The 13,775-nt window shown below is 42.1% G+C and overlaps 1 protein-coding gene across 3 annotated transcripts in view; it reads left to right on the top strand.

Moving 5' to 3' along the window:
* Positions 1-538: 538 nt before the first annotated feature.
* LOC139406858 (diphosphoinositol polyphosphate phosphohydrolase 3-beta-like) overlaps positions 539-13,775 on the top strand; it is a 31,895-nt gene continuing 18,658 nt past the window's right edge. Inside the window, exon 1 of one of the 3 annotated variants that reach the window (XM_071149962.1) lies at positions 539-1,000. In XM_071149962.1, the coding sequence (XP_071006063.1) occupies positions 854-1,000 (147 nt within the window). In that variant the 5' untranslated portion in view covers positions 539-853. Of the gene's footprint in view, positions 1,001-12,269; positions 12,847-13,775 lie in introns of those variants that run through there. The other 2 variants (XM_071149979.1, XM_071149969.1) reach the window with 2 other exon arrangements.

Genomic DNA, 13,775 nt, shown 5'->3' with positions numbered 1-13,775 from the left:
AGAAAAAATAGTAACACTTGTTTATTTCCAGACAGCCTTAATCTTCACTCTGATCCTAGATTTTTAGTCTATCCTTCAATTGATGGTGTGAAAGTCAGGCACCACCTGGTGATACAAAGAGATGAATTCGCTCACATATTCCATCATCCAAAACACATGATGGCCAGGTGCTTCAGTTTCTTGATTCACCATTATAGGACAGCATAGTAAGGTGAAGATCGATGTAATTTTAGGTACAATGGTTCAGGTTTGACTGAGCTGGCTACAAGGTAAATGTATTGGTGTCGAACACTGCATTGAGTGCAGTAGCCTACTTACTTGCATCTTTAGCTGAAATAAACGGTGATGTTTTCTTATGGACCTCGAAATGGGGACTTGGCTTTCACTTATGCCAGAATGTAAAGTTTTAAATAGTATACTTGCAGGTAAGAGTAGCACCGTAAACAACTTGAAATTAGATTGAGTAGGCTAGGATTATGACAACCGAGGGCGTTTCATGTATGTTTCAGTTTGGGAAACGGCAAATTATTGAACGTCTAATCGTGGCATGTAACGTCGCAGGGGCTGGCGCTGATATGTGGTCGCTGCGTTGTAGTGAGGTCAGCAAGATGCGGTGCTCACGGACCACAGATGGTGCTAGTTGGTGTAGGGAACATGCAGTTTGACAGCGGCAACTAGACAGGACGTTATGCAGAATCATCAACACACCGGGGATATGGGGTGCTTAATTGCTGTGAATGAATAGATGAACGACGAAGTTTGATTGCCTGAAGGTTTATTTTGAGATTCTGTGCGTAGTTTCTTGCTCCTCTCTTGACCAAGTAGGCACTTGACTTGATCTGGTTGGATCCTTATGCACTCCACCTTTCGGATATCCTTGGAGCACGAAGGTTGTGAATATATGATGAAGTTTAAACCCAACCAGACGAGGATTTATGATGGCGAAGGTTTCAAGAGAAGAGCGGCATGTTTATGTTTCAAGAATGAAAAAGAGGACGAGGTATGGATGGTCTAGGTGTTTAGTTTTCCGACCATTAACATTGTATAGATATTCACATGACTGACGCATCACAACATATTTGCCTTTTTTACCACGTTCTTTATTATCTTTCAGATAACGAAAACCTTCAGTTAACTTTCCATGTAAATATATTTTGTCTACCTCTGACAAATTCGTACGTGGCATTAATCATGGGATGTCATGGGAGGGAACTTTACAGGGTGGGTGTGTTAGGTCTGTTGATAAACAGTGTGTGTGTGTGCGCGCAAGAGAGAGAAAGTAAGAAATGCATGGAGGAAGAAAGGCAGTTATTGATTCATGGAAGTCCAGCTTAATGGGAATCAGCTATAAATGCACAAACATCTGACCTATAAAAGGATATGCTTATGAGAGCTCATGTACATCCTGGCAGTCTCTCTCTGACTCAGCCAGAAAGTGGCCATAACAACACTGGTCCGTATGTCATCGCAGTCATGTAATTTCCAGTGATACAGAGAGAGGAATAATGCATGTTTTGATGCCGCTTACGCTTTTATAGTTTTTTCAACATCAAAGTTTCATTGACATGGATAAGCCGTGTTTTCTCGGGCCATAGTTTTAATAAACAAATATACAAAAACAACTACCCCAATTGGATGCAGAGTGAGAATTAGGCTACTGTATTTGGACATATAGTTTACCACCTTTTTGGACCTATAGCCACGTTTCTATCCATTTCATGCAGATGAAATACCTGGCTCGTGAAAAAAACATCAGATTTGAAAATGCAATTGAAACCCATTTAACCTGTATTTTGTAATCGGTAATTGGAAATTTAACTGCAAAAGTTATTTTTATGTGCACTATGTTGTCATACGCAGCCTTGTATCAGCAACAGGTCAGTTTGATGGAAACATCTCTGGTGGGAAAATGTGTATATTGCTTTATGCAGATTTTAGAATATTCGCATGAAAATCTGTCACAAATTGAATGGAAACCTAGCTATCAAAATCAAATAACATTTTATTGGTCACATACACATATTTAGCAGATGTTATTGCATGTGTAGCGAAATTATTGTGTTCCTAGCTCCAACAGTGCAGTAGTATTTACCTTCACAACAATACACACATCGAAAAGTTAAATAAAGGAATTAAGAAATATATAAATATTAGTACGAGCAATGTCGGAGTGGCATTGACTAAAATACAGTAGAATAGAATACAGTACATATGAAATGAGTAAAATGGTGTTTAACATTATCAACGTGACTATTGTTCCATGTCTATGTACAGTGCCTTGTGAAAGTATTCGGCCCCTTTGAACTTTGCGACCTTTTGCCACATTTCAGGCTTCAAACATAAAGATATAAAAAAAAAAATTTTTGTGAAGAATCAACAACAAGTGGGACACAATCATGAAGTGGAACGACATTTATTGGATATTTCAAACTTTTTGAACAAATCAAAAACTGAAAAATTGGGTGTGCAAAATTATTTAGCCCCTTTACTTTCAGTGCAGCAAACTCTCTCCAGAAGTTCAGTGAGGATCTCTGAATGATCCAATGTTGACCTAAATGACTAATGATGATAAATACAATCCACCTGTGTGTAATCAAGTCTCCGTATAAATGCACCTGCACTGTGATAGTCTCAGAGGTCCGTTAAAAGCGCAGAGAGCATCATGAAGAACAAGGAACACACCAGGCAGGTCCGAGATACTGTTGTGAAGAAGTTTAAAGCCGGATTTGGATACAAAACGATTTCCCAAGCTTTAAACATCCCAAGGAGCACTGTGCAAGCGATAATATTGAAATGGAAGGAGTATCAGACCACTGCAAATCTACCAAGACCTGGCCGTCCCTCTAAACTTTCAGCTCATACAAGGAGAAGACTGATCAGAGATGCAGCCAAGAGGCCCATGATCACTCTGGATGAACTGCAGAGATCTACAGCTGAGGTGGGATACTCTGTCCATAGGACAACAATCAGTCGTATATTGCACAAATCTGGCCTTTATGGAAGAGTGGCAAGAAGAAAGCCATTTCTTAAAGATATCCATAAAAAGTGTCGTTTAAAGTTTGCCACAAGCCACCTGGGAGACACACCAAACATGTGGAAGAAGGTGCTCTGGTCAGATGAAACCAAAATTGAACTTTTTGGCAACAATGCAAAACGTTATGTTTGGCATAAAAGCAACACAGCTGAACACACCATCCCCACTGTCAAACATGGTGGTGGCAGCATCATGGTTTGGGCCTGCTTTTCTTCAGCAGGGACAGGGAAGATGGTTAAAATTGATGGGAAGATGGATGGAGCCAAATACAGGACCATTCTGGAAAAAAACCTGATGGAGTCTGCAAAAGACCTGAGACTGGGACGGAGATTTGTCTTCCAACAAGACAATGATCCAAAACATAAAGCAAAATCTACAATGGAATGGTTCAATAATAAACATATCCAGGTGTTAGAATGGCCAAGTCAAAGTCCAGACCTGAATCCAATCGAGAATCTGTGGAAAGAACTGAAAACTGCTGTTCACAAATGCTCTCCATCCAACCTCACTGAGCTCGAGCTGTTTTGCAAGGAGGAATGGGAAAAAATTTCAGTCTCTCGATGTGCAAAACGGATAGAGACATACCCCAAGCGACTTACAGCTGTAATCGCAGCAAAAGGTGGCGCTACAAAGTATTAACTTAATGGGGCTGAATAATTTTGCACGCCCAATTTTTCAGTTTTTGATTTGTTAAAAAAGTTTGAAATATCCAATAAATGTTGTTCCACTTAATGATTGTGTCCCACTTGTTGTTGATTCTTCACAAAAAAATACAGTTTTATATCTTTATGTTTGAAGCCTGAAATGTGGCAAAAGGTCACAAAGTTCAAGGGGGCCGAATACTTTCGCAAGGCACTGTATATAGGGCAGCAACCTCTAAGAGTTGAGTAACTGGGTGGGAGCGGGCTAGTGATGGCTATATAACAGTCTGATGGCCTTGAGATAGAAGCTGTTGTTCTGTCTCTCGGTCCCAGCTTTGATGCACCTGTACTGACTTCGCCTTCTGGATGATAGCGGATTGAACAGGCCGTGGCTGTCCTCAATTATCTTTTTGGCCTGTGACATTGGGTGCTGTAGGTGTGCCCCCGGGGATGCGTTGCGCAGACCGCACCACCCTCTGTAAAGCCCTGCGGTTGCGGGCAATGGAGTTACCGTACCAGGTGATGATACAGCCCGACAGATGCTCTCAGTGGTGCATCTGTAAAAGTTTGAGGGTCTTCGAGGCCAAGCCAAATTTCTTCAGCCTCCTGAGGTCCTGAGGCGCTGTTGCTCCCCCTTCACCACACTGTCTGTGTGGGTGGACAATTTCAGATTGTCAGTGATGTGTATGTCGAGGAACTTGACGTTTTTCACCTTCTCCACTGCTGTCCCATCGATGTGGATAGTGGCGAGATCCCTCTGCTGTCTCCTGAAATCCACAATCTGCTCCTTTGTTTTGTTGAGGGAGAGTTTATATTCCTGGCACCACTCCACCAGGGCCCTCACCTCCTTCCTGTAGGCTGTCTCGTCATTGTTGGCATTCAGGCCTACTACTTTTGTGTCGTCTGCAAACTTGATGATTGAGTTGGAGGCGTGCGTGGCCACGCAGTCATGGGTGAACAGGGAGTACATGTGGGGGCTGAGCAGGCACCCTTGTGGGGCCCTGTGTTGAGGATCAGCGTAGTGGAGGTGTTGTTTCCTACCTTCACCACCTGGCTGCAGCCATTCAGGAAGTCCATGACCCAGTTACACAGGGCGGGGTTCAGACCCAGGGCCCTGAGCTTAATGATGAGCTTGGAGGGTAGTATGGTGTTGAAGGCTGAGCTATAGTCAATGAACAGCATTCTTACATAGGTATTCCTCTTGTCCAGATGGGATAGGGCAGTGTGCAGTGCGATGGCGATTGCATCATCTCTGGATCTATTGGGGCGGTATGCAAATTGAATTGGGTCTAGGGTGTCAGGTAAGTTGGAGGTGATATGATCCTTAACTAGTCTCTCAAAGCACTTCATGATGACAGAAGTGAGTGCCACGGGGCGATAGTCATTTAGGTCAGTTACCTTTGCTTTCGTGGGTACAGGAACAATGGTGAACATCTTGAAGCAAGTGGGGACAGCAGACTGGGCTGGAGTGTCCGTAAACAGTTGGTCTGCGCATGCTCTGAGGACGCAGCTAGGGCTGCTGTCTGGGCCAGCAGCCTTGCAAGGGTTAACACGCGTAAATGTCTTACTAACGTCGGCAACAGAGAACGAGATACCACAGTTCTTGAGAGCGGGCCGTTGTTATCCTCAAATTGGGCGAAGTAGGTGTTTAACTTGTCCAGGAGAAAGATGTCGATGTTCCCTTTGTAATCCTTGATTGTCTGTAGACCTTGCCACATGTGAGCTGTTGAATTGCGACTCCACTTTGTCTCTATACTGACGTTTTGCCTGTTTGATTGCATAACGGAGGGAATAACTACACTGTTTGTATTCAACCATATTCCCAGTTACCTTGCCATGGTTTTGCACGAATGCTGCCATCTATCCACGGTTTTTGGTCTGGGTAGGTTTTAATAATCACAGTGCGAACAACACCCCCTATACACTTCTTGATGAACTGAGTCTCCGTCTATATGTCATTGTTATTCTCCCAGGCAACCTGGAACATATCCCAGTCCGCGTGATAAAAATAATCTTGAAGCATGGATTCCGATTGGTCAGACCAGCATTGAATAGACCTTAGCATGAGTACTTCCTATTTGAGTTTCTGCCTATAGGAAGGGCGGAGCAGAATGGAGTCGTGTTCTGATTGGCCAAAGGGAGGGCAGGGGAGGGCCTTGTAGCCATCCCGGAGGGAGAGTAACAATGGTTGAGAGTTTTTGAAGTGTGAGTACAACAAGCAATGTGTTGATAGAACTTCAATAGAGTTTTCCTCAAATTTGCTTTGTTAAAATCCCCAGCTACAATAAATGCAACCTCAGGATATGTGGTTTCCAGTTTGCACAATGTCCAGTGTAGTTATTTGTGGACCGTCGTGGTATCGGCTTGAGGGGGGATATACACAGCTGTGAGTGTAACCGAAGATAATTGTCTTGGGGGGTAATACGGTCAGCATTTGATTGTGAGGTGTTCTAGGTCGGGTGAACAAAATGACTTGAGTTCCTGTAAGTTATCACAATCACACCATGAGTAGTTAATCATGAAACATACACCTCTGCCTTTTTTCTTCTTTATTCTGGAATGCACAATGTACAGAGTACCCAGCTGATTGTGTGGACGGGGACAGAAAATCCGGAGAGAGCCATGATTGTGTGAAACATGGTGTTACAGTCCCTGATGTCTCTGTGGAAGGGAGATCCTCGCCCTGAGCTACTTTATTGTCTAGGGACTGAACATTAGCAGGTAATATACTCGGAAGCAGTGGATGGGGTGCACGCCTCCTGAGTTGGATTAGAAGTTCACTCCGAATAGCACTTCTCCACCGGCGGCATCTTGGAGCAGCCTCTGGGATACTTTTTTTAATTGCCCTGGGGGGTAGGAACAAAGGATCCAATTCCGGAAAGTTGTATTTCTGGTTGTAATGTTGGTGAGTTACCACTGCTCTGATATCCAAAAGATCTTCCCAGCTGTATGTAATAACACAAAAAACATTCTGGGCTAATAATGTAAGAAATAGCACACAACAAAACTAAATACTGCAAAGTTGCTTAGGAGCTACCAGCAGCTATATTCAGTTTGACTTCCTTGTCTATCACTCGCCTGTGTGTTCTCTTGCTCAACAGCATTCAATGTGTCCAGGTGGCTGGTAGCTAGCATGAAAAGAGGCATGAGGGAAGCCCTACAATATTATGTTTTCTTAAGTAGTGAGAACACTCGGAAGCAAGCAATGTTGAAAAGTAATCTTTAGACATGTTGTACTTTGCTTCAATGTAGTTTTGCAGACAAAAATAAAATTGCGTTTAAAAAAGCCAAGTATTTGTGGGGTAACCTACACTGTAGGTAACCACATGTTGTTTTCCCAACAGGTGGGTGGGCCGTGACATTCTATCTAGTACCGACTGGGTCTATGCAGTAAAGGAGTCAATGAAACGCAGACATTCCATTGTCTAGATTTGCGCACATTCAACAAATCTGGTCTAACAAAGGCGATATTTGTCAAATCAGTCATGATTTATGTATTGTAACAGGCCCACAATGTGCTCACTTAAGTCCGATTTTGATGTAGTTGGCTGTTTTCACTGCATAACATGTGGAAGTTGTCCCTTTTCAAGTTTAGAAGAAGTGACTGCTAAATGCTAAATCAAGTTTGTATAAGCTGGTTATCATAGCAGGCATAGAGAAGTCGTTGATGGTAGTCAGTCATTTGTTACTGTAATGCAGTTGATTGTTAACGATGACATGAACGTGAGTTGGGGTTGACATCCATACAATCGTTATACTCTGATTTTTACCTCAAAATAGTATGAAATACACATACAAACAATAGCCTGAATGTAGACTAATTTTGCTGCGGGGCAATGAGGAGACCCGGGATCTTTCCCTCACGGCCCTTTCCCCCCACGCTTTTTCACGACAATTCCATTGTTTTGGTCGAGTTCGAAGACCTCTTTACAGCATTACTAGTTATACTTAGCTTCCAGTTATACGCAGTGGCGTAGCACGCAGCCCCAGCTGGGTATTGAAAATCATACCGTAAATTTTTGAAATAACCCTGTATAAATGGTATATTGCCCAAGCCTACTTTGGTCCATAACACACATTGTTTTATCCTCATCAATGTCATTTGCAAAAACTAAATATTCAAACCACTGTGTATATGATCTCCACTTCTCAATACTTTCACCAAACTGTTTATTTATAACAATTCCAGACATTTTCCGTTTGTCAATAGAGTCCTGATTGTCACTCACTTCAATATTGTCTTCAACCATGGCGATATTTTCCACAGCCACGTGATTCTCAAGTTGTTTTCCCGCTCCGATGTCCGTCTTGAATCCTTTTCTACCATCCATTACGATGCTAACTCACGTTCTCTTAGCTAGCTCAACTATGCACACTTGCCTCTTTTAGCAATACATTGTGCTAACATTAGCCTACCCAGCAAACAGGGGACATCTTGAGGACATTCGGCAACGTTCCCATTTTCTCCCTTGAGGGTTTTGGTGTGACATTATCCCACTGACATTCTGAAAACGTTCTAAGAATGTTGCATGATGGTCCCAAGGGAACATTCTCTGGGGAACCTTCGTTCAGTGGGAAAGTAAAGGGAACTAAACATTCTTGGGACGTTGTATGATAGTCACCTGGAGGATTTGAGTAGTTCCCTGTTTATCCCGGGGACGTCCTCAAGGACGTTCTTGAGACGCTGTTTATGGTCCCCTGAATGTTTTTGGGACATTATATCATGGTCCCCTGGAGGTTTTTGTGACGTGATGGTCCCAGGTGTCCCAAACCATTATAAGTAAAGTAATGAAATGGTATGAGGGTTGTATGGTAAGCTGTTTGCTGTTCAGCTAAATTAGTGTAACAATCTTTAATCAGTGACAATATTAACATTTGACATGATCACTTAGTACTGAGTTTTCAATATGTCCCCACCTGGGATTTGAACTCACAACCTCTGGACTTGGTATTCTAATCTTTCTGCTATGCCACTAAGTCTGTAGAACTTCAGACGTCACCTACACATTCATAACCTACAATACACCTCTGCTCTTAGCAAAAGAGTGCCATCTGCACTGCTATTTTAGCTATCAGTTAATATGACTATTCTCTCACTGATTTCATTTACTTATTTCAGCAATTTGAGTTTGTTTTCAGTATATTTGTCTAATGTTATTGGGGCATTTTCTGTTTTAATGTTACTCCTGAATCACTGATATAATTCAATTTTAACAGAGCTGAGATTTACTTTGAAGTGCAAAGTGTAGGAACAGGCCATTGATACAGACGTGGTGGCGTAGCAGGCAGATCGTAATGCCGTGAACTAATAAGTTGTGAGTTGAAATCCTAGGTGAAGACATGGTAAATAATAACTACTGTATGAATAAACATACACAATGTAGTCATGTGTGTCAAAAAGCACTGTTTTTGTGTGTGTCCCTAGCATTGCCAAAAGACAAAGTGCTGTGACTGGATCAGGGGTTCAAGAATCAGAGCCTTGATGGGGTTGGCAACAGTAACAAGGGATGATGTGTAATGAACCTAGGGTGCTAGTGCCCTAGGTTCTCGGGGGCATCCCCCGGGACCAGCAGGGAACTAGACAAAACCTCCAGGGAACCATGACACAACGCCCTGACGACTTTAGGTGACCATTTCATAATGACGCATTTTTAAGAACAAAATAGTCACTGTAGATTCAGACTTATTCATCGCCCATCTTTTGTTAGGTCACGTGGACTTCATGACCACGTCTATATAACAATTCACTAATGATGATACATAAGGCGGACAGGAATTAGTCCAACCATTTATCTAGAAGAGTAGTCACCCACTGGTCGATCGCATTCCTTGTCGATTGCCGAACATTTCTGTAAAAAACCCAACGATAAAGCCTTGCGTTCCTATTTTTATTTATTAGTCTCATGCTGTTGGAGGTAGGTACCCTGATTTCAGTTGCCCTGCGTGCCAGGTAGGCGAAGTGTTCCCATTTTGAACCATTTCATGTGTCTGAAGGTACAAACTCTTCCTTTCCGGGGGCCCGGAGAGCAAGTAAAGTGCACTATAGGCCCAGCGCTGGCCAATCAGATGGCTCAGAATACTGTATCTGCAGTAACGTAGCAGGCGTGAAAAAAAGCTAAAGCAAAGTTGAGATTTCAAAAGATTTAAAACCATGTCTAGAGAGACTGTCAACAAATACAGCAAAGAGCTGCTGTTTTCATGAGTGAGTTCATGTTTTTACTCAGCACTGTCAACACCTTTATAAGCCATAAAATGCTCATTCTTCCTACCACTCTGGATACAACCAGCAATGCAGCTGAATATTTTTTTTTTAAATGGTCTGAACAACAATGCATTGGCAGGGCAATTCAAGCAAATCCAATATGTGGTGTTAATGTATTGGGCCTATAGCCTACTGCACAAACCTCCATTGCTACAGTACTGTTTTTAATAAGTTAATGTTGAATAAGCTTATGTTTTTTAAGTCATGTTCAACAAAAAAATCAGAGTTGCAGATCTCTGCATTTCTTGCATTTTGACTCAAAGTGATCTTGACTCAGAAAAGTTTGGTGACCACTGATCTAGAACGAGTTCTGCCTACAATATACAACACCCATGATGCTATGCGGCGCAACCCCAATACACAACAGTCACCACCAGTGGCGTGTATTCATGGGTGCCAAGGGACATGATATTTAGCAACATTGATTGGACTAAATAGTTTTTGGTATCTTTAAGTTGGTTTTCAGTATATTAAACTAAGCATTTATAGCCTTGTTGATTTGATGATGTTTAAATGTTTAAGTTGAAATGGTGCTGGAATAGCGGCGGCTGTGCTCCTGTTGTCTTTGTGCTGACTTGGGGTAATGCCATGGTTCTAAATCAGTAGTTGTTTAGTAAACTGTCAAAACATTAACTTGCTTGACCATGCTGCTGGTGATATAACTGTTTTTTACATGCAATATTTGCTTTGTGGACTTCACCGGACAGATGTTGCTCTCCGACTTTGTGATGAAACGAACATATGTGTAGTTGAATTTATTCTGCTACTGTGTGACTGTTGTCTTTTTGTTGTCACTGCCTTATTGTATATCACAGTGGTTTATGAACAAATGGGATACAGAGCAAATGACGCAACAGGTTGTAATATGGCTATTTTACTGGCTTGGCTTAGCTTCAGTGATTTTTGCCCACACAACGCTACTGGTCACCACATGTATTCATGTGATTACTAACTATGCTGAGGCACCACAAAGTCAAAAGTCTCCTGTATGCAGTACACACACACACTGTTTAGGACTTAACATGGGACTGAAGTGGTAAGAGAGGGGGCATCTTGGATAATGACTGCTCTGCCTGGTGACAAGACTCCATCTCTCAGGCCTGCATGTGATTGTGAGAGCCAGGGGGGCGAGGGGTGAGTGTTACACTATGTGCTAAACACCCTATCAGGTGCAATTTATAGAAACGCTGGGCAGGGGCAATAGCTGTCCCCTATCTCAAAAATCATAAGAATGAGGATTGACCCCCACCATCTCAGATTGTTCTTAAGTCGTTTCTGTTGATAAAACAGTTAAGATTAGCATTCCTGCAACATTTTGTTGAAATAGAATTTGATATCTGAGAAATTAAGCTTATTGATCACCCAAATTGCCCATTTTCTATTTAGAGGATTCATATAATATTTAATAAATATTGTACTTAACAGCCCATTTGGACCCAACCAATGAGTTATACATGAAGAATTCAAAGAAATGGTCAAACCCCCCCCCCCTCCACACACACACACACACCCCACAACCAACAACAAGTGCATTTGGAAAGTATTCAGACCCCTTGACCTTTTCAACATTTTGTTACGTTACAGCCTTCTAAAATTGATTAAATTGTTTTTTCCCCCTCAATCTTCACACAATACCCCATAATGACAAAGCAGAAACAGGTTATAATTTTTTGCTCATTTATAAAAAATAAAAAAAACTGATATTACATTTACATAAGTATTCAGACCATTTACTCAGTACTTTGCTGAAGCAACTTTGTCAGCGATTACTGCCTTGAGTCTTCTTGTATGACGCTACAAGCTTGGCACACCTGTATTTGGGGAGTTTCTACACTTCTTCTCTACAGATCCTCTCAAGCTCTGTCAGGTTGGATGGGGAGCGACGCTGCACAGCTATTTTCAGGTCTCTCCAGAGATGTTTGATCGGGCTATGGCTGGGCCACTCAAGGACATTCAGAGATTTGTCCCGAAGCCACTCCTGCCATGTCTTGGCTGTGTGCTTAGGGTCGTTGTTCTTTTGGAAGGTTGAACCTTCGCCCCAGTCGGAGGTCCTGAGTGCTCTGGAGTAGGTTTTCATCAAGGATCTCTCTGTACTTTGCTCCATTCATCTTTGCCTCGATCCTGACTAGTCTCCCAGTCCCTGCCGCTGAAAAACATCCCAGCAGCATGATGCTGCCAACACCATTCTTCACCGTAGGGATGGTGCCTGGTTTCCTCCAGACGTGACACTTGGCATTCAGGCCAAAGAGTTCAATGTTGATTTCATCAGACCAAAGAATCTTGTTGTTCATGGTCAGAGTCCTTTAGGTGACTTTTGGCAATCTACAAGCGGGCTGTCATATGCCTTTTACTGAGGAGTGGCTACCATATGGCCACTCTACCATAAAGGCATGATTGGTGGAGTGCTGTAGAGATGGTTGTCCTTCTGGAAGGTTCTCCCATGTCCACAGTGGAACTCTAGAGCTGTTTCAGAGTGACCATCGGGTTCTTGGTCACCTCCCTGATTGCTTCGTTTGGCCGGGCGGCCAGCTCTAGGAAGAGTCTTGGTGGTTCCGAACTCTTCCATTTAAGAATGATGGAGGCCGCTGTGTTCTTGGGGACCTTAAATCCTGCAGAATTTGTGGTACCCTTTCCCAGATATGTGCCTCGACACAATCCTGTCTCTGAGCTCTACGGACAATTCCTTCGACCTCATGGCTTGGTTTTTGCTCTGATATATACTGTCAACCGTGGGACCTTGATATAGACCGGTGTGTGTCTTTCCAAATCATGTCCAATCAATTGAATTTACCACAGGTGGACTCCAATCAAGTTGTAGAAACATCTCGAGGATGATCAATGGAAACAGGATGCACCTGAGTTCAATTTTGAGTCTCATAGCAAAGGGTCCAAATACTTATGTAAATAAGGTATTTCTGTTTTAGTTTCTTATATACATTTGCAAAAAATCTGGGTTATTGTGTGTAGATTGCTAAATTTTTTAAATTTTTTATTTAAGCAACTTTAAAATAAGTCTAACGTAACAAAATGTGAAAAAGTCAAGGGGACTGAATACTTTCCAAAGGCACTGTAGTATCAGTTCTGTATGTTTGACAAGTAGTATGGCGCTGTGGCTCGGAGTATTGTTTCTTCATCCTGTTTAATGTAGGGTTGTCATGAGTATCACGACACTCTGAAGTACCATGGCTAGGAAGCCGATTTGAATTTCTTGAGGAAAACAGTCCTTATGTTCTAAACAAAAAGCATTATGTTTTCACCTAGAGTCACAATTGTTTATTTTGCAAGCTGTAGCACCCACAATTTTGCATAAAGTTTTGTCGTGCTGTTTCTTTTTTTGAAAATCTGGTATTGTGGTATGGCGACACTAATGTGAAAAAAGTCAAGGGTTGTAAATACTTTCTGAAGGCACTGTATATCAAGAACCCATTATTTAAATAAATAGGCGGTGTGTATAAACAGTGTACCTAAAATACAATGTACAGTGGTCGAAATTTTAGAATGAGCGATGTCGGGAATACGGTATTTAAATGCACAGTGTGAAACGGGAGGTGTCCAGTGGTTCAATGTCTCTATAATGTGTGTGTGTGTGTATGTGTGTGTTTGTGATTATAAGGATGAGTGTGTATTGTGTGAATAAGTGTGCATCAAATCAAAAGTGTGCATCAAATCAAACAAATGTAGACCTTACTGTGAAATACTTACTTACAAGCCCTTAACCAACAGTGCAGTTCAAGAAAGAGTTAAGAAAATACGGTGAGATGCCGATCAGTTTCCATACCAGGCGGTGATGCAACCTGTCAGGATGCTCTCGATGGTGCAGCTGTAGAACTTTCTGAAG

Source organism: Oncorhynchus clarkii, chromosome 1 (assembly GCF_045791955.1).
Source record: "Oncorhynchus clarkii lewisi isolate Uvic-CL-2024 chromosome 1, UVic_Ocla_1.0, whole genome shotgun sequence".
Lineage (NCBI taxonomy): Eukaryota > Metazoa > Chordata > Actinopteri > Salmoniformes > Salmonidae > Oncorhynchus > Oncorhynchus clarkii.
The sequence above is the reverse complement of the archived record's forward strand: the minus strand, read 5'-3'. Positions and strand labels throughout refer to the sequence as shown.